Source organism: Dicentrarchus labrax, unplaced genomic scaffold (assembly GCF_905237075.1).
Source record: "Dicentrarchus labrax unplaced genomic scaffold, dlabrax2021, whole genome shotgun sequence".
NCBI lineage: Eukaryota > Metazoa > Chordata > Actinopteri > Moronidae > Dicentrarchus > Dicentrarchus labrax.
Window position 1 is genome coordinate 23912228 of NW_026136706.1, and position 27992 is coordinate 23940219.

Consider the following 27992-nt stretch of genomic DNA (forward strand, 5'->3'; position numbering starts at 1 on the left):
GAGGAACTAGGTAGATATGTTTAACCAGCTTGTATGGCCAGTTTGCATTTATTAGTAAAATTAAATAGTACTTAGCTACCACTTCTCATTTTTAACTGGAATTTAGTCTGAGGTGACTTCAACCAAAAAAAACCTATAAACCTCAAATCAGCCCGATAGCTTAATGAAATACAATTATTTGCACTACACAACTATATACTGTATTCACATGTCTATATTCAGCCTTTTTCAGAAACAATATTTATCCTAAAGCAGATGGAGTAATTGATGCTAGTTTCATGTTTTGACATTATACACATTACATAGTGCTAGTGTGGCATTTTTTAAAAACATTTTTGGTACGTCTGAAAACACCTCTTACTTGCATATACAGCATACCGTACAGTATATGCACATACTGTACACATATACTTGTAAAGACACATTTTACTTAACCTCTAATTCGTATGTACTTGTATTGTAACTAACCTATAAACATGTTTATACTGTAGCAGTACAACTTGTCACACGTGATGGTCACTCCGGCCTGACATCACTGTGAAATGAAATCTGTGACATGAGCAGAGCAGAAAAGTAGAACTTGTGACATGTTTCCATTCATTGTTTCCTGGGATCCAGGGCCTTATCAGTAACCGTTTAATGCTACCCACATCATCAATTTGTCTTGCTGGGGGGAACAGAGGCCACTCCAGTTCCCATCCAGACATCTCTAATATTTGATTTCATAGTTTTATTATTTTACTTTATGTTTAGGATCAAACATGTTGTATTAAGTGAATATAAAAAAACATATAAATGTATGATTCCATTATTTTTATTAATCAAAACATAATTTCACATTTTTCATTCACATAGAAGACCATTATGTAGTGTGTAGCACCTTGTGAAATGATTGCTTATTCCAGTCATTCAGTTACCGATTGAGATCCTTGAGAACTTGCAGACAAAAGTTAAAATATAGTGTAATTTGGGGGAAAAATTATGATAAAAGGCCCATTCAGAGCACAAATATTCATTATCACTGAGAAAATTACAAAACACTTCATCACTCCCAAAATTCTTATTTAAATTGTTATTAGGTCTATAATTTTCAAATTTTTTATATTTGGTAATTATAACAATTAAGAAACTAAGAGGGGTTAAAAACACACTCGATGTGTCCTTGGCTGTGGGCCCTGCGTGCTGATCTTAGTGCTCCTTCTTCAGCTTGGCCAGACCCATGAGGAGCTGGTCCCTCCTCTCAATCCTGGCTGACAGATGCTGCCGGTCGTTGGGAATCAGCTCAGACATTTCCTGTGGACAGCAGGGAGGGGAATGTGAGAAAAAGAAGACCATTAGAACAAAGATAGAGGACGTTCAGGTGACAGGACCACCAGCCATGTTGGAGTTCCTCTAGAACTGGAAATCAATGGATATATAGAAATATGCAACAGTTATTACAAACTGATTCTCTCAACACGTTTTGTGTTTGAGTAATATCAGTTTGTTAGCCACATAACTAGCAAACGACCACTGTTCTGCTGTACACAGCTGAAAAACAGGTGGCACAGACACCTAAGGTTTGAGTCATGTGATCTGGCAAACACAGTTAGTCGTGCTTGTGGCTAATAAAGGTGGTGAGGCTGCTCATCCTTGGTACTGGTTGGTTGGGGTGCCTTCACAGCAGGGGTGGAAATGGGGGGACAGTATGAACCTTGGTATGTTTCACCCTCTTGGTGAAGCTCGCTGTTTGCAGATAAAAAGAAGAGGCTGGCAACAACATGCATTAGGAAGGTGGCATGTCTGTCTGCAGCCCTCTACAGACCAAGAGCAGACTGCAACGTGAAGAGAAATGGACATTTCAGGAAAATAAGGGTTAAATCTGCAAACATTTAATACAATTTCAAAAATAAGTGAAACATGAATATAGCATGACCATTAGACAAGGCAAAAAGAGCCCCTCAAATAGTTTATTAATGTTATCTTCTAACCTTGGGTTAGCATTTCAGTTCTTACAGCTTTGGACTTAAAGCTAGAGCTAAAGGCAAGATTGCATGGGGATGCAGAGAAATTCTGGTCTGAGTTTGCTGGAAGACTTCATACTTTTTTCCTCCGACTCTGGGTTGTTGTTGGAATCTGTTGCAACTGAATCCAAACGGACTACAGCTGCTGTCCTCTATGAAGGTGCAAGAAACAAACTGCCACCTTTCAAACTTAAAAGGACATTGAATGTTTGATACCCCAAACTGTGGTTTTCAGTAGAGTAGAGTTCCTTTAAAACCGAAGAAGGCCAAAGTTAATATGGTGGGATGTTTTGTTCTTGCATGCATCGCTGCCTTTGTACCTTTAGTCACAGCAGAAAATGTTGCTCCAGAGTGTGAAGCTGTATAACTACTGACAATGAATACAACTAGTTTAGTTAAAATGCAAATGCATTATTCAAAGGGAATGTCAGTGGGAATATGGCTTTCTTAACTCCCCACCCGTACACTGGCGCAGAAGGTTTCTAAGTGAGGCCAAAAGAACCAGAAAACAAGATGGACTGCTACTGCTCTCTGAGCTAGTTTACCTTAAACCATTTATTGCTCTGGCTTAGGGTTTCCTCATATGATGACCTTCTGTGGCTAACATTTTACCAGCCTGTGATAGCATGTGACTTAGTAATGCCTACTTAGGAGAGAGCTATTTTGCGCTGGGTGAGAAGGCCCTCTTGACTTTCAGTCATGCAGAACTAAAGACTCCATAAACAAATGTTCTCTTCATGCGACTGAATCAGTGGGAAGAAATCATAACAGCCAACATTATCCGTTTTGATAAAACCTCCTTTGATCTGCATGAATGAATACTGTTACATTTCACATTTATACAGAACAGTGCAGCGTCAGGTAAAGCATGGTCTCTTTTGCTGCCGTCATACGTACATTAGTGATGCTCTTGGCTCCCTCACCGCAGAAGTCTGGTACTGGCCCAAAGGAGTTCAGAACCCTGCTTATGCCCTCTCCATACCGTTTCATATAATCTTCCAAACCTGTGGGAAGACAGCGGATCAGAGGGGGAAGGCCAGGAATAAGAACATGTGTAAATAACATGAATCTTGCAGCAGTTGGTTCACATATGCATCATGAAATAGTCCCCACAGCCCCAAAAACAGGCAGAGTGAGAAGCTTTCTCTTAAAAGTGAAAATTCTGTTAAAAATATCACAATTTGATAGGTGTCCTCACCTATTAGGCGCTCCCTGCAGATGGACAGTGACAAACGTATTGTTGAAGACGTGAAAATACAGAATGGAAAAGTGATCAGCTCCTTCAAATAAGTTTAAAAACTCATTGTGAATACATTTCTGTGAAGTTGTGCATTTGCAATTGAAGGCTGGAACACACTTCTTGGGGCTACATGTAAGTGAATGTGCACATATACAGAGACACTTGTTACTGTTTCTCTATACTTGCTACTATGAATGAACTTTAGAAATACCGTCCTTGTTATAAAAAAAAATCCCACATTGAACCCACTGGCTGACAGATATTGGTTCAACAATTTATGCACAGGGCCATACAACACATTTTGAGAGATGTGCATGTTAGATCCTCTGTGACCTATGTTCTCTTGTATATGAAATGTGCCTTTTTGATATTAAAGAAGAAGTTCAGATGTAAAAAAAGAAAGAAAAAGAAAATCCTATGGTCACCCATTACACCCTTTTCTGTGTACATCTACACAAAGTGAAAATACAGCTACAGAATGGATGATTCTAACAACTGTGAATGCATTTGTTATATCTCAAAGCTTCAATACAATGTCATAAAGTAATGCTATTTTCTTTTTTCTGTAGTTTTCATATTTCCTGCAACAGATTTATTTTATACCAGCATCAGACTTTTTAAATTTGTGGACTCCACGGACAAAAACCACAAGAGGTGTTCATTGAATAAATGTTGCGCTTCTGGATGTCATAAAAAGATGATGTCAGTCCCTCTGTAATCAGAATCCTTTTATAAGTACATGTTGAATGCTTTATAAATAACTCTCAGGTCGTTCCTTGGGGCTGCGATTCCTTGAGTTATTCTCTTATTATTCACATTGATTAATCTTTAATGACTATTTATTTGCGACACACTGGTTAATGATTTATGTGCAGCCTAAATAAACTGTTAAAGATTAATAAACGAGGGTGCTGGTTTCCTCTACTCAGCACAGCAAAAAATTCAAAAACATTAGTGATTAATTCAACATTAAGCACACAACCAAATGTTTGTGGATCAAATAATCGACTGTGTCCCATAATTTGGATGTAGAAAAATGGCAACACACATCTCATGGTCTCTGAGGCAACACAGGTCCCCATAATAAGCAATGACCAGACAAATCGTCATAAAGAGGGCCAGTGGTATGGTTTGTTGACATTCCTGTGATAAGAAACACAGCAGGTGAGGACTAGCTCTCGTAAAAAGCCAGTGTGGAGCAATCTGAAAGACGTTCCCAAACTAATTCACACCAGCTCTTTAATTAAGGCAGGTCAGTAGGTGCCCATTTGAAGTAGTTCTGTCACACTGAAATGAAGTTTCACACACAGATTTAAAAGTGTGACACTTGTACATTATTTAGTTAAATAAACAGGAAACTTATTCTAAAAAGCTTTTAGTTATCTCTTTTACGGTTGTTATTTGAAGTTTTAGACCAAATAAAATAAAATCCATTCACTATCCCATGTTTAATTCTGAAGATGAACTTTGAATGTTTACATGAGTGGGACACACTATAGTGTATATGACACAGCCGTGTGAGAAGTACCATCTACCTTCAACCAAACACAGACTTTGTGTGGGAGGAAAACATAAGTGTTATTTCAAGCTATGCAATTCCTCCTTTGCTGCCACTGTCCAACCTTTCTTAAATGTCTGTATTCTATGGATTAAAATCATGGCTCAAGCCCAGCAGTATTACAGTACATATGGATCTGGCACATATTTGTTTAGAGTGAAGGATTTAAATAAATGGCCCAATGCCCACAACAACTACCTGTGTACTGAAGACCTCTACAGACGTTCAAAATGAGTGGAAAGTTAAAAACTTCAGCTGTGATAGGTTAAAAATGAAAATGTTTTTCCCCCGTTGACCTTCCACGTCTTCCACCTTGTGTCATTACACAGGACTTTGAAAACTTTCCTTCAGTTTGCTCTGGAAGAACAACATAACATTTACCTGTTTTGTGCCTTAAAGGAATTCAATGGATTAAGGTGGAATCAAACACAGATAATCAAAATTTAAAATGCATTATGCATCATCATGATGGTCTTGTTAGCTGAAAGTTTAATAAATAATGAATCAGATAATCATATTGTATGTCTCAATATGAATGTGGCGATGACTGAATGAATGTAGCATTACAAGATGCCCAAACAAGCACCTCACTTTGTTGTGTCCAATGTTTTATTGGCAAACTGTTTATCTTTTAAAAAGGTCCAGTGTGTAGGCAGTAAGTGCAAAAGAGCAACTACGGTGGCAGTGAAACGCATTAAAAGTGTCTATCTAGAGCCAGTGTTAGGTTTGTCTGTTCAGGGCCACTGCAGACACAAGCCGGTTCAACATGGCGGACTCCGTAAAAGGAGAACCAACATACCGATTATTATTTTCAGGTGATTATACACTAATAAAAAAATAATTAGATTTCTTCCATTAGCTCCTCCTAAATGTGTATGTGTATCTATCTTTTTTTCTGTTAAGGAAAGCAGCTGTGATCATATTGGAGTTACAGTGGTTGCAATGGTTCCCATAGAAAGTCCTCAGTCCATAAGCCACTCCTCTGCTCTCCGCTTGTGTGCTCCATATGTTCTCAACACTCACACACACTAGTGCTGTTAGCTGTACCTTTCTCTTATGCAACAACATTTGCTTCTGTTGGTTGTAAATGACAAACATAAACACCTAACTTGTTTAGATTATACTGAGAATACAGGTGGAGAATGGTGAGGTGCATCATGCTGCGGGAGTGTTTTGAAAAGTTTCCATTGACATTTTGATGACTTTTTGCTGTGAAACTGAACCACCATTTGAACACCTTGTAGATGTTGTGAATCCAAGCTGATTACACGAAGGAGCAAGCTACAAACATTTCAGAACCTCCTTCATGACTACAGACAGCAGTTTTTCAGTGGATTATTCCTTTAAAGGATAATGCTCTCCTGTACAGGTACATGGTTTACAAAAGCTAAGTCATTCAGAGTAGAAAGACAGAGACAGAGCCTGAGTGCTCCAGTATCTGATTGGAATGATTTAAGGACGGGAAGTCACAACAGGAGTAGTTCTTAGCAATCTTTTGAGAACATGATCATACTACTGTTTCCTGAGCACTGTAACTACAGATAGAGTTGGCACCTGGTTTGAAGGCCGCGATGTGGGCTCTGTGAGTTTTGGATTACTGGTGTGAGGGAGTGCATTCATTGCTACCCATCAAAAGACGGCTTTGTTCTGCCAAAGCGTCCTTTTTGTGTGTGTACACAGTCAGGGTCACTCTCTGGGTTTCACACCCCCCTTTGATATTCTCCATCTCCCTGAGGTTTCACTCTCGCTCTCTCTCTCTCTGACACACAGAGGAACGCTACAGTATGGTACAGTACATGTATGCTGTGCTGTGACATGTGAGCTATATCACTGTTGACTCTCACATTCTTTATCTAAGGTGTATTACTCTGATTACTGTCATCACAATATTTTCTGACCTAATTGGCTTTGGTATGTTTTGACTCAAGTACTTATCTTCCCCAGTATATAAATTACATCTGTCACAGAAGGTGTAGGTTCTCCTTCAGTGCTGGAATAAAAACTGGAATGTTGTAATTGTGTTGAACAAACAGAGATTATACTTTGAAACTACTTTACTTGATTCAGTCATTTTAAATATGTATCCTCTCATTCTTTTTGTTTTACATGCATATATGAAGGCTGTTTGCAAAATGTTTCAGATTGCACCAAACTGAACACAGCTCGCATCTCTATCTGACGACCTGGAAATGAACCTTCTATTTATGTGAGTAAAAAGTCAAAAGAGGGAACATTACCTTCAGGTGCATTGAGGTGCATCGTTTCCATGGGACCTATAAAGGCGTAACGCATTCCTAGCCCCTCTGACATCACCAGGTCGATGTCCTTGACAGAGATAATGCCATCCTGATTGAGTAATAGAGAAAAAAAAGAGTTAACTAATTTCACTGACTTGATTTACATGAATCTCCCTTTGTCTTCCTTATAAAAAGGTAAAAATCAATCAGTCAGTAAATGTATGGTGAGATTGCCCTACAGCAGCTTTAAAGACACATATTCTCTTTACATGTTAGAACAGTTAAAAGAGATAAAAGGTCAACCAGAACTGCGTTTCTCGTGTTCCTGTGTGGAGGATTTGATGGCGCTGGTGCTACCAACAAACAAACATAACTCCTGTTCTGAATAAAACTGCAGCTCAAAATGTAGTCAAAAGATGTAAGAATATATTTTCCCTGGAAGTTCAACAAAGTCATGGCTTTTTACCCCCAGGGTTTTGGACCCACCAAATTCCCTTTGATCCCATCAGACTACTCCCACCATATAAAGTTTCCCTAATCAGCCAATTCTGTGTCCTCAGGATTATACAGTCAGTACAGGGAGGAGAGGGGCTGAGGATGGAGGGATGGATGGAAGGAGAGACAGAGGGGGAGTGGTTCAGGTATCTTTGGGTTAGAGATACCCGTTGGCCGACCATGGAGGAAATCAAAGCTTGGATACAGATACAGAGAGTAGAGTGCGCAAGAGAAGAGGGACAGGGTCGTCTTTGTTTGGGTCCTGCGTCCAACAACGGGCCTGTTATCTGAGCAAAGCGGGATGGTGGGTGGAGTCTTTTCTCCACGGTAATCACTGGAGGCAACCAGCCGCTTTCTCAGCCGCTCTGCTTTCCAACGCTGGCCCTGACTCAAGGACCATTTTCTGTTTGTGTGTGCATGTTTGGAGGGGTGAGGGAAGGTCCCCGTTATGCAAGAGGGATCACAAGACCACTCTCAGTCCACAGGCACTGTTGCTCAGTGTTGAACCTCTGGTCACATTTGATGTTTTGTTCTTTTTTGGAGTACCTTTATTCTATTTCGAGGGTTTAACAGAAAGTGATGGCGCCTATAAACTGTGACAAAACTGCACTTCTGTTTCTGCTCAAATTAACAGAAGGTCACCTTCTTGTAGGGTATAGGCTCTGTTTTTACACGTTCTCTAAAACACCCTGACAAAATACCTACGCTGAAAACACGGCAGTGAAATAAATGAATAAATTATGATTTTTCCAGCTTAGTCAGCTGATGTTTCTGAGCCCTTCTGTTGGATTAGTAACCCGTAACAACAGACAAAGTGAAACTGTGCTTCCTTGTGAAATTGGTGGTTCTGAATGGTTGGTTGCTGGTCATGAGGTGGCTTCCACTGGTTTGTGGCTAGTTACATTTGTGGCGAAATGGACATGAATATGAAAACCCTCTTAGGCAGAGCTTGGTCATATAACAACTTTAATACAATAGGTCTACTTGTCATATGAGGAAAGGCACAGGTGTTACTAATAACATTAACAATGGCTCTGTCTGTTTGACTGTCCCAGTAGGTCATGACAGTGTTTCAGTGAGCCAGTACGCATAACACCAGGACCTTGAAACCAAAGGATCTACATGGAAATTAGGCATCTTTAATTTTATAAGTTACACATGTGCTTTACTGTGACATGTCAAAATGTCTTGTGGGAAAAAGGCCTATAGCTTCCTCCATTCTGGACTCTCCATTTCCTCGAAGGTCCCCACTGATAAGATAGTTTGCAATTGGTCAATGGCGTAAATTTAAAATTGTATAATTACTGAAATATACTCAAATGAAGGATTTACTACTAATTTCTGCAATTCAATTCAAATTAATTGATTTTAGACCCAAATTTCGCTGTCATAAAGGCTGGCGTGACTGAGCTCAGGGGGACACAAATAATTCTGTACTTATTCTCATTCTACTTGTTCCCTGCACATTTTAATTATGGTGTAAATGAACTGCTCAGGTGCCTGACACAAAATGTTTCACTCACCAACCATTTTATAGATCAGAAATCATTAAGTGGGTGTCACTGCATCGTGAACTCTATGACTGGTGTGAGGGAGTGCTAGATGTCAACCAGTCACAATTGCACACAGCTGTACAGTGACTACAAAGAATACAGAAAGGTGTGCACCGTTTACAGGTAACTGAAGAGCTCTGATGTAACAGCATCGTCAGTGTTCTTTATTAAAACTCATACAGCAGCTGAAAGGCAAACCTATTCTATATTGATAAGATAATATAAGATAAGATATTCCTTTATTTCTCCCACAATGGGGAACTTCCAATGTTGCAGCAGCAAAGTGGATAGAGAAAAAAACAGTATAAAAAACAGTAAGAGTAGGAAAATAATAAATAAAAACACTGTACAAGAGAGAAAAAATTGTGTTGGATTATTAGCTTCTTCATAACTTCTTGTTTAATTATACATTATAAAGTACACTATTATTTGCTATTGGCCAACAATTTATGTTGTTATTGTATGTATGTTATTATATTGAACGTGTGTTGCTCAGTATAACACAAATGGTAAGAAAAGCTTTCATTTTCTGTTACCTTTTTTAGTCTGTCTGAAATAGTAAAACTGGACTGGAGGTAACTTTTTCAACATTTTGTTTCTTTGCAATGTCCAAACATTACTCATCATGAGTTCCAGAGCTCAACATGACATCACTAAATTGGTTGTTTTGTGTGACCATTACTCCAAGATATATAATGTCCAACTTTCACTGTAGCAATTGCTACCCTTCCTGAGTGGGAGATAGAATTTGTTAGTACTGGAATGTAAACCTGGTTCAGCATTATTGATTTCCACCTAGTGTTCCTCTCCTTCTACATGGTAACCTCATTTTAGAAAAATGGCATGGCTGGTCGACTAGTTCATCTAGTTCACCTGCCCTTGGCTCTAGCAGCAATAAAGATTCACAGCTTATCTCTATCTCCAGTGGAGACAAAAATAGAAGCACCTGCTTGTTATGGTGAATCTGTGTCTTCTTCTGAGACACATTCAGGTTCAGTATTAGATTATTTGACTTAATTAGAGCCGAGCCCACATCCCAATGACAATTGAGAATAATGACTGACTGATGTTCAGGATTTACCTGTTAATCAACACTGACAAGAGGAACTGTCAGAAAGACAGAAAGTTCTTGTCAGACAGGTTTGCCCGTGTTTTTTAAATTGTTCAAAAATTAGTCAAAAAACTGTAGGCACTACAAGGCTGGCTCTGTTCCATTTAATTGTCACAATATACCATGTTAGTGAGCCAGCACGCACAGTAACAGGCTCTATCAAGTGAAATACCTAAATATAACAAGACATCCATCATTTATGTTATATATCATTATATGCCAAGTCAAAATATCTGCTATAAAAAAGGTCTCTTGATGCTCTGCCCTGAACAAAACAGAAAAAACGAACTACATCATGTCTATATCAGCTGTTTTTCAAATGTTAATTACTTGTTTCATTATGTATTTAATTTGCAAATATGTTTTGCAAATGTGTCCAAAATCTAGCCGAACCTCTCAATATAACAACTAGGCCAGAAATATAAATAGGCAAAAGAAGTCAAAAATGATTTTACATAATCTCTGTGTTGATTTGAAAATGTTCTACTATGAGAATAATAAGGCTTAGTAAAGCATGTTTGGGAGCATCGTTTCTTGATTGACAGAAGCAGAAAGCCACAGTGGTTATTGTGTATTTTGCCTCCAGCACCTGACAACATGATGGTTAGTGGTAAACCATAAATTTGAAAAGTATTGATGTCAGAGAAGTTGCATCCTTGTTTTTCCACAGCTTATGAACTAAATGCAGAACAGATGAGACATGTCTGTGGTGACTGTAGAGCTCTCAGTTGAAATATGGCAGAAATGAATTTCTGCTACATTCTTCTAACACAGACAAGTTGTATGTTAGGAGATACTTGCTTGATAGAGACCCTGTGTTTTCAGACAGAGACTTTATGTAACCCCAAGGGGAAATTTTCATCTCATAGCAGCAGTACATGAACGAACACAACGCGGTACAAACAGTGCTGAAACTAATTCTTTCCCCTGTTCTTCCTTGTCGGTTAGCCTTTTATTTTCATTTGTACTTTGCTGTGAACAGTTTCAGTTGATACTGCGCCTGACACTTTAACAGCAATGTGGCATGTTTGTCAGCTAGGACCTAAGGGTGCACTCAGGGTTAATTCTACTCAGCAGACGCCTCGCAAGTGAGTGATCGACGCACGATATGGAATGTCATGTAGATATGAGTCTGAGCTTCCACAGGCCTGTGTGAAGACACAAATATCACATAGTGGATGCATGAAACCTAAGTTACAGCCAGTACAGACACAGTAATCACTGCTTAATTTCCTTGAGATATGCTGAGAGTTTTCATTCTCAGAAGTTGAAAGCCAGCGAAATGTTACTCCCAGTGACTGCTGTCGTCTTCTTGTGTTCAGCATTGACTGAACTAACAAGGGCTTTCACCTGACTGCAGGCCCACTAGGCTCTTCGGTGAACCCAGAAGCTCCTCTTGAAACAAAGAATACAAAGTAATTCGAGCGGAGTCAGAACAAAAATCTTAATCTTTAAATCTCTGTTGTTAAGTTAAAAGTGTGACAAGCCAAAGGTGCTTTCTTTGTTGCAAGTCATCCATGCTTTCATCCCATTGGTGCCTCTGCTGGTCTCTAAAAAAATGCAGCCAACATAAATATTCAATAAAAGTCTGCCTTAATGCACCATTACAAAAAAGTCCTGTTTCACATTTCAATGAAAGAGAAAAACATGCTATTGTTTCAACAGCTCACAATGTTTGCCATGAAAATGGTCAACTGAGGGATATTTAGAAAGCTAAAATATGTGATCAAATTGATGATGATGTGTTTAAATCATTTTGATGTTAAAATATACCTTAATTTAAATAACAAACAGTATAACCACCATACGGGTCCACAGGCTTGCTATTGGCTCTGTGAGGTTGTGCTTATAGGCTCAGCAGTCTTTGAGCTAAATACAAGATATTCCACTCCAAACCACAATGTCAACCTCATGGTGGCACTTGAAGTAAAAGTCACTAAAGTCAGTAGAATTCATTATCTGAAGACCATGATTGTTTCATGGCAAATTTCATTGAAATCCATTTAATAGTTGTTGAGATCTTTGAGTCTGATTAAAACTGTCCAACCATGACATTGTCATCCACACTGCTACTGTGGCTAAAAAGGAACATACAATCAACATTTCAGTCTCAACATATGTAGAACTAATTCAGTTTCTTATAGGTTATTACTTAATGCAGACTCATTGTATTGGATTGCACTTAGTTAAAGTCACCGTTCTGGCAGTCGTCTATATACTATAAATATTTTAAGCATGGGGAAAAATCACCCAGCAACCTGAACACAAACAAGTGCTACTATGAAGATGAATGTTCTGAATCTCAAGCATTTGTTTCTGCATTCTACTGCACAATCCTATCGAGGGCTTGTGTGTAATTTTCAACTAATCATTCAGTTGACGTCTTGGAGTTTCATTGGAGGATGTCTTGACATCAAGAATGCGGCAATTGACCCCAATATTGTAAATGACCTTTGAGAACAAAGATGCCACAGAGATGCAAGAGTTTACCTGAGGGTGCAGTAATAGAGCTAATGCAGTTGACCAGCCTGTTCTGACTGTTTGTGCACATTCCTCTAGTGGACAACATTCAAATCATCACTTTCCTTTGTTTAAAATTAGATCAGATGATCTGATCAGATCAGATGTCACTCTTCATATCATGCTTGTGCTATCACATAATTTGGTCTGATAGCGATTGCCTAATAGACCCAGAAAAAAGTGTCCTCAACATTAATCTGCTTTAAAGCTGCAAGCACTACACCAGCAGCAACTGGTTTTTGTGGAGTTGTATTAAGTGCCGTTTCAGAGCTTGTACATCTTGACATGGTTGAAATCAAGTGTGAACCTATCGTGATAGGTGATATCACATTGGTTTGTGGAGTAGAACATACTGTGAGTTGATCTACGCTCATTGGCTGTGCAGTTTTGACTCGTGTGTAGCAGGAAAAACAATGATGGCTCGCCTGGTCACACACAATCTTGTATAACAGCTAAACACTAAAATTGAACACTACACTACACTAACTGAATTTCAAGCGAGAAATTGGCAACACAATAACAGAATCTAGCCTCGTATTTGATCAGCACTGCCTAGTTTGAGAGTTTGATCTGAGTTTCGTGTGCTGTGCTGGACAGACTCACTGAGAGTCAATCAAAAAGTAGCCCCACCCAAAAGCATATGTGGCTTTATTGTCTATTTTAAATTAAATTGGACCATAATTTACTAAATGAACATCCTAATGTATTGAAGATGTGAAACTGGCGACTGAGACTCTAAACTCATCAGGAAACTGTTTACTGAGCTCATAAAGGAAGTGTCAAGTCGGCTCATTCACCATTAAAGTGAAATGGGATCGCTGTGTTATTGCAGCCAATGGAGCTCCCCCTGCTGAAATGTATTTCAATCGGATCCAGAAGCTCTGTCCATTATATATACTGTCAATGGTTGAAATTTAAGATAATATTTATCAGCAACTTGTGAAATCATTTGTATAAGTATTCAAAAACATGTTGATTTAACACTACTTTAAATACAGCTAGCCTCAAGGCAGAGTATAAACTCATACAAATCAATGGACAGTCTATTATTAGTTTACAGTATTAGAAATTTCCCTTCATGCATTCATCCTTCATTATTACTGTAGAATTCTTTCTAGAGTGTAAAAAATATATTGAGTGTGAAGTCACATGACTTGAAAAAGGAACGTCTGTCATTCACTGAACAGCATTTATGTTTGCTTCCAGGCAACGTTTGTTGTGCAAGTACAGCTTGCACTGACTACAAGACGAATTGCATTGGTTAGTTCAATGGAACAACCTTCTCTGTCGAAATAGCGGCTGAGCATCACACACCCATATTGTTGTTGTCAGCAGTCGAAGTTGGGTCATGATTAATTCAGTTCACAGTTCTTTGTTTTGTTCTTTTTTAAATGTTATGGAGTTCTGTTGCTTACCGTGTGTGTGTGTGTGTGTGTGTGTGTGTGTGTGTGTGTGCAGGAGTGAGAGAGGGGTCACAGTCGTTGTCCATCTGATACCGTTACAACCTGTGACTTAGGAGTACAGTGATGTCAAAGACAAGGATACAAAGTGCTGATTTAGTTGTGAAAGGGCTGCTCTTTGTTACACATCTCCAACAGAGAAAAGAGACACTGATTTACGTCCCTCTTCAAGGCTTTTATGTGTCTGTGTCTATGTGTGTGTCGACCCTGGAATGAGAGATGGGATTTGTTCTAACATACAGTAGTACTTTATCCCCACAGAGGGCAGAGCTAATTCATTACAGCTTTAATTACCTTGTAATCTAGTCAACAGTCAGCACAAAGAGGTTTTTGTTTGGCAGATATAACCAGTAAGAGATTTATTCCAAAGTCAGATATCCACTACTAACAGAAACTCAGACTAACTGGTTGCAGGCATCGACAGTACTGGTAATTAATCCTATTTTTGATGACAGATTTGTCTTTAAGGTAAACTCTATCTACTTTACACATCAAGACCAGTTTCACAGCCAAAGGAAGTACCACTCGGCCAGTGAAAACAACTGTATAGTATCTTCTGTGACTGTAGAGTTATGATGTCAAATCTGAGCGATGATGACCCTGATTATGTCATCAACTTGGTTCAGAGACAACGAATGCTCAACAGAAAGTCTGTGTTTATAGCATTTGAAAGACATAAGCATTTATTAGGCATCAGTTGTATCAGAACTGGAGAGTATTCTTTCATTGAAAGAAGAGAAAAACAAACTGAAGAACTTTCTTGCTGGAAAAGCAGTTTTTGTTATTTTCCCGACTGGCTTTGGTAAGAGTTTGATTACGTTGTATGGTTCATTGATCTGACTGGTTGAAGTTCACCTGAGACAGATGGTGACAGACACATGGTTCATCCAATCGGCCTGCCAAGTATTTTCTGAAAGTGCCTTTTTCCAAACAGTTTCCAATGACAACATTCCAGATGGTTCTGTGTAACAAAGTGTCTAGCGAAGACAGGTTAGGCCTCTGCTGCAACAATTTGAAGTGCTAAATCACTGTAATAACCTGTTGATGCATTACCAGATACATTCCAGACTGTGTTTAATCAAAATTAATACAAAAATATCTAAGTAATTAAATAAGAAACAGAAAGTTTAAAAAAATGATATGCACCATGATATGTGACATCCGCTTTGTCTAGCAGATCCTCGCCCATTTCAAACCAGTGAGATGAGTCCACACAAAAGAGACTCTGATTCAGAAAAAATCAGTTATCTGCGAAATAACCAAAACTGTTGTAATGTCGACATATGTAGTAGGCCATCACTCTTTGAACTGAATGAAAGAAAAAAGAGAAAAAGTCTTTTAAATCTTGTAACAATATTCATATATGTGCATTCTAAAAAGAAGACCTAGCCAAAACAGTCCAAGAGTTACTGATGGACAGGACAGAATGGACAATATTACAACATGTAAAATACAAAAAAAGAAAGGAAGAGCCATGAAAAAGAAACAAGAAAGAAAGTCGAGATTGAATATTTACTACAAAAGTTTCGTAATCTTCTACAGAAAGCAAAGAGGATAATTTGAGGCAGTTATGATGGCAGTATTCATGTGAGTTCAGTTCAGGTAACAACTGTCATTCTAACCATTTCTTCCGTGAGCGATTATCTAATGGTTTCTGTCATCATAGGCTAAAGCTCATTTACGCTCATTGTGTTCCTTTTTGGAAGGAGACAGTAGAGATTATGGTGAGCTGACAAGGGACTTCCTCTATTACAAAACCATCATCAGCACCACTCAGCCACACAAAGCCTCACTGAGACTGAGGAGCTCTTGTCCAGAAATAAAAACAAACATGCACACATACATCCCTGTGCACCTAAAGTTATGAGGACACACATTAGGATCTAGGATTTTTGTAGCTCACTCCAGCTAAAGGAATTTGAGCTTTTGCAGAAAATTAATAAAAATAATTATAATAATAATAATAATAATAATAATAAACCGGCACAAACACACTAGGGTTCTACAGCTTTGTGGTTTGAACGCTAATTATGGATGAGTCCTCCTCCTCCTCCTCCTCCTCCACAATCTACCCAGGTGCCGCGCCACCCCACACCCAAACCAAACGGAGAATTTCTAACATGTGAGAACATGTCTGAAACGGACAGTCTGAATGTCAGAACACTGTTCGGTGTTTATATGTAAAAACTGCTCCAGACACTGACCTGGACAAGTCTCCAGGACTCTGCGATAATGGCCGCTTGCACTCTGTTGAGAGCAAAGCCATCGATCTCCTTCTTCAGACAGACAGGTGCCTGGCCAACCTGAATCAAGAGAAATCAGTGATGTCAAGAATGGCAATAGTTCCTAAGAGACGATAGTTGCGATTGCGACACCTGCACGCATTGCAAATTAAGTCAAAGTTTTACATTATTTACATTACTGCCAACCTTAATACACCTAGGGATTTGAACTGCTTCCTTTCAGGAAGCCACTGGTTTCCATTTATTTCAGCATGGTATGAAATTCAGCTTGCAGAGACTTGCAAGGGTGTGCAACTTGCTTGGTATATGTAATCGCTCACAATGAAGTATTTGTTGCCGTTATTTTTTCGATGTTTGTTATGATTGTGTGATAATCCAGGGACTAGTGACACATTCTCATCCCAGATTTGACAGATCTATGACTGTATTCACAGATAAAATGTCCAACCTAAAATATAACTAACAAACAAATGGACATTGTAAAAAGAATTCTTACCAACCTTAAATATATAACTGTAGTTCTGGGCTCCATTCATTCACTTGCATTTGACTTTGGACATACCAGTAATTGACAACCCAGGATAATGTAATCTTGGATCTTTACCTTGGTCATTAGGGCATGGGTGGTGTCCACAACAGTTGTTGCTGTCTCTGGGTGAGGTACCAGCTCCACCAGTTTGACATAGTAGGGTGGGTTTACCTTGAAAGCACAGAACAATCAGCAGTAATGGGAATAAAGGCGTTATAAATAAAGGCGTTACTTTTTTCAGTAATGAGTAATCTAATTACTACTAATGTAATTGTTACCGTTACTGCCAAAAAATGCGGCACGTTACTATAATTTAAGCTGTTTTTTTCATCAGACCAACTAGATCTCTGAGCCGAGAGGCAAACACTATTTTTTACTGTTCTTCCTTGGTTAGTGGGCAGTGCACGAGACAAGCGCATAAATGCTGACGACTGGCTGAGGTTGAGTAAAATTTCATGGTAAGCCAATCAGAAGTAGAGTTGGGCGGGTGTTCGAAAGCACGCATAGTCGGACACACAACGAACAACACAAGTGAGTCAGTCAACGAGAGACAGGTATGGCGAGTTGTGTTGCATCTTATCACATTTGCACTAAAAAGAGCGTATATATTGTTTGAATACATTTTTGGTACATTGCTTAAAGAGCATCATTTAATTTAGATTTATTTGTTGGCTGTGGCTGCAGCCTCTTGAAGTGAGATTGTCAATGGCCAGAAAAAGAGATTTATTTATTTATATATGTATTTTTCATTTCGTATGTATTACCTGTTTATATTTGGATTCCTTGGTTTTGCTATACATTGTACTTTTCAGTTAGATTGAAAGCACCTCATATTGTTACACTGTTCTACTTTTTCGAGGAAGAAAATACTTGAAGTACAGTATACCTACCGATTGTCTGAAGTTTTTTTTGTTTTATTTGCACTACAAAGAGTGTATATATTTGTCATTTATTTTTGGTATAGTGCTTAACAAGCATAATTTAATTTTGCCCAGTTGTGGCCTGTTGAGGGGCAATTAATATCAAAAGTTCCAAAACATCTATTGTGTTATTTTTATCGATCCACTATATAAACATAAATAAATAAATTTCTACATACATGGCATTTGATTGGAGGCTAGTCTCACTTTGTCCCACAGCAACATTAAAATAGTTTAGATTTGTGTACATTGTTTCTGTTAATAATGTATTGTATTAAGTGTCCATTTCATTATAATATTCAGATTTATCATAAATAATTGAACATGCACATGTATTTTAAGTTCCGTTAAAGAGGGGTGGAGGTGGGGTCACATTTGAGCATTTAAAACTTTACTTGAAAGTTACGCAATAGTTACTTTCTGAAGTAACTAGTTACTTTTATAATTTGTAACTGTGTAACTAATTTAGTTACTTTTTGGAAGAAGTAACTTGTAATTTTAACTAATTACTCTTTTAAAGTAACTTGCCCAACACTGACAATCACACAACATATAGTGGGTACCTCACTAAGACAAAGGATCTGTTGTAAAAAGCCTGAAAACTAATACTGTGATACTACTCAACAAAGCCTCAGCACCAACATTAACTGACTTGACCACCAACTGTGATCAGACCATGTAAAGTCAGTAGTATTTATAACAACTATCAACAGAACTAGTGATAGACCACTTAACCAGTTAGTCGATTAATCTGGCCCATTATGGTGGAAACGATGTTAGTGCTCCTCCTTGTGAGTTTTGGGAAGGTGGTGAAAAAGAGAGCCTTGGTCTACACTACAACTCTCCCATCCTTAATGACAGCCATTCGAATCTAAAACTGTTACTGCCAAGCGTTATGTTATAATGTATAGAATAATGCAGTTGGATGACATAGTTTCTGACTACTGTACCCCGCTCAAGTACAGCTCAGCCTTCCAAGCGTGTAGGAGAAAGTACGGTGGCTTCAAAATTCATAAAAAATGATGAACGGTTGGTTTGTCCATTCTGGGCTACTGTAGAAACATGGTGGTTCAACATGGCGGCCTCCACAGAGGAGGACCTGCTCCCTCTGTAGATAAAAATGTCTCATTCTAAGGTAACAAAAACACAACAATTCTCATTTTCAGGTGATTATACACTAATGAAAACACACCTATGAATATTATATTCCATTTCTGGCAATTGATTCTCCTAAATGTTACACACTGAACCTTTAAATACCAGTCACGCTGTGAAATCTACAGAATTTACCAAATGTATTTCAGTGTGTTTCTTAATTGATAAAAATGCCATCTAAAACAACCTATTACTGTTAGTATGTAAGGTGCATTAATGGAATTATACATGACTTTTCTGTTTTAATAACAGCACTATATATCGCATATTGCTTACATATGTCGGACAACCACTAAACAGAACTTTTTGTGAACAAATATCTACACATTTACTTCCTTGGTGAGAAGACACAACAGTATGTTATCCTACACCATTTCATTACACGCCTTTTTTAAACTAAAAATGTATTTGTCACCATGAAAAACAGAAGCACTGACAGATATTAACAAGATGAAGTAACAAATAATCCCTTTTAAGCTTGGTTGAGAACAACTAAACCTGTTGTTTAAACTTCAATGGGTGGGTAATGTTGAAAGTTAACACACTCTAAGAAGCTTACAAAATGACAGAAAAGAATTTGAAAGTCACCGTAGAAAATTTATCTTGTGATTAACACCTTTGTGGTTGACTAACATGAGCTAAAATGTTGATGACAACCCATCTGATACACTAGGCAAAGTAAAACACCAGTGTTATCATGTAAACTAGTGTTGGGCAGTACACTATGGGGCCGTCCACACAAATAAGTTTTTTTCGAATCGGGATAAATACTTTATTGTATCGGCCTCGCGTCTAGACGGATACGGCGTTTTCAGGGTGTGAGAAAGGGATTTTTTGGAAACGGGTCCCAGAGTGAGAAAATCAGAAAACGCCGGATTGCCCGGAGTCGTCTGGACGGCGAAAACGGAGAAACAATGACGTATTAGCCCGGCCTCTCTAGCCTTTAACCTCAGCCGCCACCGCCGCTAGACACGTCATAACAACAACAACAATGGCGGACTACTACTACTTGTTTGTAAACAGAGCATGCTCCATGGCTTCTCTTCCGGTTTTAGTGTATTGGTGTGGCGGAGTCACAGCGCCACATACAGGCCTGGCATATGTACTACAGCGTTTTGGGTCATTTCAGTGAATCCATGTGGACGCAGATATTTCTGGAAACGACGCCGTGTTTACGGAGATTTTTTTCTAAATGACATCGTATTGGGTGAGGCCGCGTATTCGTGTGATTTTTTTATAAAACACCATACCAACTTCAATAGGCAACAATATTGTTTTTTGCTGCGAAGAGTGCTACAGTCAGAGTTGAGCACCCGTTAACTGCGTATCCTTCTAACAGCTCTAACTTTATAACACAACTGTCTTTAACAGGGCAAAACATCATGGGACACAACAATTTGCAACAATGTGGTACATTTGTTTTTGACAGTCAGCAGGCATCACTGCCATTGTGATAAGGTGTGATGTTTGTGGCTAAAGGAGCTAGAGTGTCAGTAGTTAGTTTTCAGGGTTAACAGATAAAGAGAAGAAACAAAAAGGGACAATATAAATATTTGACAAAGAACAGGGGCCAGTGATAAAGATTGTGAGGTGAGTTGTCCCAGCCAAACAAGGACTGGTCTGTTTTAGCTATGGTTGACAACTCTGCCAACCACTTACATGGCAGTGGAAGTGGAAGTCATTTGGAAGTTAGGTTGTACTGTATAAATCCTCCTTGCAGATACAAATGTAAACAGCTGTTTATGGCTGTTTTTCCCCATAGGCTTTCACCTAATGGGCAGCCCTGTCCACTAGATATAGAAGTAATGCATGATATGGGAAATGAACTATGCTGACTTCCCCAGTTTGTAGTTTATCTCTTTCCACTACCCGCTGGTACCAGGACTGTAGCAGCACTAACCGGGTGGGAGACGAGGCAGCGACTCCTGTTCTGTACTTTAGAGAAGACGTTGCTTGGCACCAGACAAGAGGTAGAGCTGCTCAGGATGACGTCTTTTCCCACAAGACGCTCTATGTCCTGGAAGACGCTCTGCTTGACCTCAAGCTGCTCAAATACACACTCCTGGAAAACACATGGGCACACATACAGGTAAAGTGAACACATATACAGATGTACACACACACACACACACACACACACACACACACACACACACACACACACACACACACACACACACACACACACACACACACACACACACACACACACACACACACACAAGTTGTAAAGTCACCGAGAGAAATGTACCACTGTTGACCCTTCGTTTTCTGTAACACATTAAGTAAATATTATCTCTAGCCAAGATCTTTGTACATACAGTACAGTATATCCGTGCTTATCAAACCTTCCTTTGGATTCAAAAAGTATCAGTAGAGTAGTTGTCAGTAGAGAAAATGCCACCAAGGGTGAGTAAAAAGTTTAATTTTTTCTATAATTTGGGTTTAACTTTGTACGCTTTGTCATCAGTCATCATTTATCATGCAGTGAATATAGTAAAGATGAAAAAATTAATAATCACAACAATAAATAAACACTTAGTATTTTGTTTCTAGGTAAGCAGCTAACTTCTACTACATAGCCACTGAAGATGTACTCTGATAAATATGTGTAAGGTCAAATTGTTCCTACACTACAAAAACTGGATACAACCAGTTTGGGTTTGTACTGCTTTTTTAGGTCTGCCCTGACAGGGTTGGAAAGGAGTGTCTCTCAAAAGCAGTAGTGGAAAGTTAAAGGCTCTTCAAATGGCTTCAAATGCGTCAAGTATGTAGAACTGCAATAACTGGCTAGGCAAGCGGCTTACGTACTGAATGCATGCGTAATAATGTAATGCTCCACTCATTAACAATGCGAGTACGTAAGCGGGTTTCTGTTCCAAGGAAAATAACAGCTCTAATCAGACCTTTTCTATGAATGTACATCCTATTCATTCATCTTGCTCCTATTCTCAGTCTATAAATCGGTTTAACTTTGTACTTCTACTTTTCTACTATTTTTAAAGTTTTATTTGAGCAATTTCATGAATTATTTGACTTTTTAAAGTGATACTTTGATTTGTAGAAGGTCATATCTCCTCTCCCCCAACAGGGAAACAATAGATTTATCTGATTCAAGCACTGTGTTGGATATGGAAAAACAGCTGTCTGGAAACATATTGACAGAGGTGAGGAATGTGAGGAGTGCCATTGATAGTCTACTATCTAATGGTATGTCCTGTACTGTTCCCATGCAACAAGCATGAGGCCATGCAGCTAGCAGGCTAGTATGGATTAATGTCACTCAGGACTTATTGATTGATGTTCTGTGAGCAATCTGACAGAGACAAACTCCTGTACCTTCTCTACTCCTCTAGAAAAGCTGTGATCAATAACAGGGTAAAACTTGGATCAGATGGTGTCACGCTATCAGGAAATGTGAGGCTGGCAATGTGAACAGGAAAACTTTGCATTTTTCTACCTGGTATTTCCCTGTTTCTAATAAGTCCTCTATTGTTCCCTGTTAAGGTGAGTATTGATTTATTTTTGCCCTGCCTGTCCCTCTGTGCTCTGATCACCACTACAGGGATGAAAAACACTATTGTCTGCTCTGACAGAGTCATGGTTTCATACAGGACATTTTCTTGGCTTAAAAAGTTAACTTTCTATTGTTTTTTGTGAAGTGGCTACATTACACATGACTGAGTTAGGATAAGCAAGTATCCATTGTTGAGTCTGCGTTTGTGCTCCTACCTTGACAAAGACAAGATGAGTGCTTTGGTGTTAAAATGTCTGAAAGCTCCATTAGTTGGATTACATAACAGAAAGCTCAGAAAGGTCTGATATATTCAGGTTAGTTCGAAAACATCAAGTTGTGAGTTAATAGTAATAGTTACATACCAAAAGGTATGTAATTCTCAGATTAATAAATAGGTATTAGAAAGCGAAGTTACATTACACAAATTAGCCTAAGATCAGTGCATTTTATCAAAATCAAATCAAATTTGATCAATCACACCAGATCTAGACAGTCCAATCTCTTGGAATTGTACGCCCACAAGCTTATCAATTCCTTTTTCGATGAATCAGTGCCGCATGTTTTCTGACAGCTCCACTTTGCAAAACAATGGCGTCAAACTCATACATACATGCTGCTGGAAACTTACAAGAAGGACTCATGGTGGAGAGGAAGAAATGATCTAGAGCGTGGCTTCATTTCACAATGAAAGATGGCAACAGTGCTAGTGGTAAAGTTCGTAAAATTATCATTTTAAGTAACACCAGTAATATGCTCAAATGTATTGTATTTATCATAAAGATATATCGCGAGACACTTGACTCGCAATACAAGCATGTGAAGATTCAAATCAGTAAGATGAAAAATGACTTGTATCAATCGTGTTATCAAGGCACAAAAACATCAGATTCACTTTTACAAAGTAAAGGAAATATGCATTGTTTTGCACAGTTTATACCACTACCTCAGAAATAAAAAAGGCTTTTATAATTTGATTTAAAAAAATAAAAATAAAAATACATTTTGTAGATTTTTGTCTGAGAAATAGAGAAATCATTTTCAGTCATAATTTGTTTTCCTTTGTGAATTGTATTGAATTGTGTGGGGTTTTTTTTCTACTCTGCGGTTGCTGAACGCCTGTGTGGGTCTACTTTTTTCTCACAAATAAAACTGATCAGGAATCGATAAAGAATGGGATCGATAAGCAGAATCGTTAATGGCACTGGTAATAGTAAAATCCTATCAATTACCATCCCTAATTAGAATGCTGTGATGCTTTTTAACAAACCACGGTCAATATGACAACGGTAAACAGTCTTGTTATATCACAAATAACATGCAGTAGTTAGTATGTAATATATACTGTAACTGTGTGAAACATTTACATTACAACATTTACCACAACATATCATCTGCACTATCCAAGACATTTCTTGCTTCTGACCCATAATACGTATTATAGTAAATAAGGGCAAAAGAATAGGAGGCAATTTAGCCTTAAAAGTTGTTATGTACATATAGTACCTGCTTAGAAAAGTACATAAGAGATTGATGAGTGTCATACTTCTACATTGTATGATAAGCAAAGTATTGTCTATTATGGCAAGAAGAGTAAAAAATAAAACAGTCCCAACTTTTGGGAAATCAGTCTAAACTTTGCAAAATGCCAAAACTCATTGTGAGATGTAATGTTAAGGTTCATTCACAGTGGTGTCTGAGGCATCATACAATTAACCAATGATGTTGCGCCCCCTTTAGGATAATCTGTGGAACTTAACAACCAACAATATAGTGTTCCCATTGGGACACACAAAAATGAAAAAATACCCAAGTTTCATTAAAGTCTGACTACACCTGGGATCCATGTGTTGTGTCAAATTCATGATGGACAAACAAGTGACTGATAAAAACAAACATAATCAACAGAGACCACTCTATCTGTAGTTCCCCATGATTTTAGCACAGCGGACAAACAGACAGAATGGCATGTACAGGTGCTGCAAGTGGTCTAGTGTATCACCTGGACAAAGAAGGCTCCCTCCAGTGCCTGAGCCAGGTCATCGGAACTGCTGAGCAGGGCGAGCTGCTGCGTGGCGGTCAGCTCCCCTCTCAGCATGTGGGCTCCCTCCAGCTCCTCCAGCTGCTTCCTGAACCAACAGAGTGAACACTCATACACACTTCCTCCAAAGACTTTGCATGAAACAAACTCCCTATGACATGACATTACTCTTTTAATGTCTAAGGAAGCATAACAAATTCAGCAGATTTTAATGGTTTAATAAAGGCGAGATCTAAATAATAATCTTTATTATGTAAACAGATTGAGAATTGGCCAAGAGATCTCCAGAGAACCTTTAGTTGGTTTGTGGGTAGACGGCTGAATGCTGTCAGGTTGGTTTTCTAACCGATGTACATACCAGAATGAATTGGCTGTCACTCATGGTAGCACAGTAGCAGCTATAATTTAGAAGGAATTGTGTCAGATGTCATACATACATGAATTTCTTTTTGTTGATTTGAATTTCACATTTCACATTGATTTGAAGTAAACACTACTTGCAGGATTAGGGACAATCCTTCACAACTTGTGCAGTAAGAAATCACACAAAGGGAGTCTGAGAGACCAGTACAATGAGACCCTCTACTGTTCATACAGGCAATCTCTGACAGTCGGAACAATTACAGGTAAACACCAGAGGCAGCAGCAGATAAGCAATTTAAAGGATAATTTAAAGGCATAATACTGAGGTTTCAGTTTAGAGTTTGTTAGTATCAAGGGCTGTATATAAGGTTTATATAAGGTTGTTTTTTTTGACAGTCTTTTCCAAAGTATTAAATTCAGTTTCATTTATATAGTGCCAAATTAACAGAAGTTATCTTAGGACACCTTTTCACATATGAAATGTTTGAAATCACGTAAAGAGACCCAACAACTCCCACCATGAGCAAAATAGTACTTTTCACCAAAACCCCTTTGTCATTCACCAGTAATGTTTAACTAGCAATGACTAGGCTATGAAAGAGTTTTTAGGCCTGAGCATGTGTTTGTCCATGTGTTCCTGCAGTAAGAGGAAGTCACTGATCATGCAATGTCCATGTGTCTTCTCTGTAAGCACTGGAAGGAAGAACAGGTCATATTTTAGACAGGGTCCTCACGAGTGCATGGAGGCCAGTCTGTATGTCTTGTTAATGTTCTCTTCATTCAGCCCCGTCGACTAGAAAACCATAAGAGTGTCTGATAAGGATGGCACAGAACCGTTTATGATATTAAAAAACGTTTATGTTTATTAAGTGGCTGATCATCACATGCTCAAGAGTCACGAAAGTCACTGTAATGTACCATTCAGATAGCTTTGGCGTAATTTGCTGAGGCTTGCATATATTGACAGTACCTCAACTGGAACTCAATGGAATTTGGTTTGTGGTGCTCCAAACACCGAAAAGCATCACAAGGCAAATGCCACTGAGCCCTATTTTATTGGTATAGGCCACAGTCAATAGATTTTCCAATATTTCCTCAGCAAAAGGCATTAAAATCTTTCTACTGAAAACCTTTGACAGCCTAAAACTACGAGTTCACTCAAGTCAGATTAAACATTTACAAGCTACTGTGACCCAACCATATTGTAAATGTCTCTATAATCAGGGTACCTTTTAGTTTTATAAACATGTATTTAGGGTTTCAACGATATCAGATTATTTCACAGTAACCATCTCAGAAAATATCACAGTGTATCTATATACAGTTATTATGTACAGTTATTATCATCAGTTACATTAATCCTTAAAAGGAATCAAAACTGTCCTGTATTTTCTTTAAAATAACACTAATACGGTAGAATTAAACACTGCAGATAAGCAAATGTACATGGTATAATAACTGTCACTGTACATACCATGGTATACTGCTGCAACCCTACATGGATTTAAGAGTTATAATGAAAAATAATATCAAATTCAACCTAAAATAAAACAATGAAAACACACTCAACCTATCATAATAAAGTCCCAGAAAAGCAAACCAAGAAATCACAAGTTAACACAATTTTACACAAGTCATGTAAAGTTCATTTGTACAGCCCAATATGATGTGCAATGTCTCAATAGGCCCACAGCATCAATACCTCTGTAATCTGACTGACAGGAGGGTGTAATCTAAACGCACAGAAAATGTTGTGTGTGTCTAACTATGGAAAGCAGATAGAATATTACAGCAGGCAAGACCACATTATGCTATGAAGCACTGCAGCATTGTGTAGAAGGGCTGACCTGATCTCTGTGATGGCCTTGGCAGCCTGTCCTGGTTGGTTGTCATAGATTTTCACAGAGTAGCCTCCACTGACAAACACCATAGCCCAGGAGCGCCCTATCAGCCCGCTGAAACACACACAATCACACACACACACACACACACACACACACACACACACACACACACACACACACACACAATAGACATTTCGGGTGTTCGCTCTTCTCTGTAATGAAACTGAAATTCCATTAAACATTCAGGTCACAATTGGCCTGGTCTTTTTTTGGTCTTTGTCTTCGCTGTGGTTTGTCTGCACCATCACTTACTCCATGGACATGCAACATAAATCCTGGCTTCCGTTATGTCTGTTTTTATAACTTACCAGCAGTTCACTCTTTCTTCCCTACATACACAGGAAGGTCAGTTACACAGCGAGGGCTCTGCAGGTTTACGCTGTGTCTAAGTGTAAAAATTCTGTTCTGTTGGGTTTGGATATTCTTGTCTGTATATTTATGGAGGCACATAATAATGTACATACTGTAAGTAACTCTCAACAATTGTAAAAAGAGGAGAGACTTTTTGGCCGTGACGTTTTGTATTTACTTTCCAGGTGTACAAGAGGTCATTTCAGAGTGACTGCCAAGTTTAGTTGGGTGAATAGAAATAATGAACAGGGCACAAAAAACAGGTTAAAATGTAAGCCTATACAAAGTAGCCTCTAATGCTGGAGCCTCCACACAACTGCTATGGTACTTAATGTAAATGGATTGAGCCTAGTCCAGAACAACCAGGATTATAATGAAAGATAACTGATAGGGAAAAGCTACATGCTAAAACTACAAGAGTTCAGAAAATAAACATTAGTTCGCTACATGCCAAGAGAGTCATTCAGCATAGGCCTGCACGGTAAAAGCATGTTAACGCGATCACTAAACTAACTTAAAATATATAGCCTTAAGTAACGTATCACAACATTGCACAACTAGCATAATAACGTGGGAGCAAAGTGTAACACTATAAAATCATCCTCTCTTGCTCACCTGCCGATCACAGATATTTTCTTCATGTCAGAAGAGCTCATTTTCACTAGAGGTAAAGTTACTGCTCCACCGGCTCTATCAAAACGGCGGCACCGCCCCTCCAGAGTCACGTTGCTATACTACTACGGTAACCTAGAAGGACCAAAGAACCCAAAAGAGTGCACAACACATTAACTTACA

At 38.5% G+C, this 27992-nt stretch overlaps 1 protein-coding gene across 1 annotated transcript; it reads right to left on the reverse strand.

Moving 5' to 3' along the window:
- Positions 1-798: 798 nt before the first annotated feature.
- cryl1 (crystallin, lambda 1) lies at positions 799-27942 on the reverse strand. The gene is made up of 9 exons (XM_051403652.1): positions 27813-27942; positions 26790-26897; positions 24541-24667; positions 20925-21086; positions 17025-17120; positions 16382-16480; positions 7039-7147; positions 2901-3007; positions 799-1293 (listed from the first exon to the last, which is right to left on the reverse strand). The coding sequence occupies exons 1-9, from the start codon at positions 27851-27853 to the stop codon at positions 1189-1191; spliced, it is 954 nt and encodes a 317-aa protein (XP_051259612.1). The 5' UTR covers positions 27854-27942; the 3' UTR covers positions 799-1188.
- Positions 27943-27992: the final 50 nt, after the last annotated feature.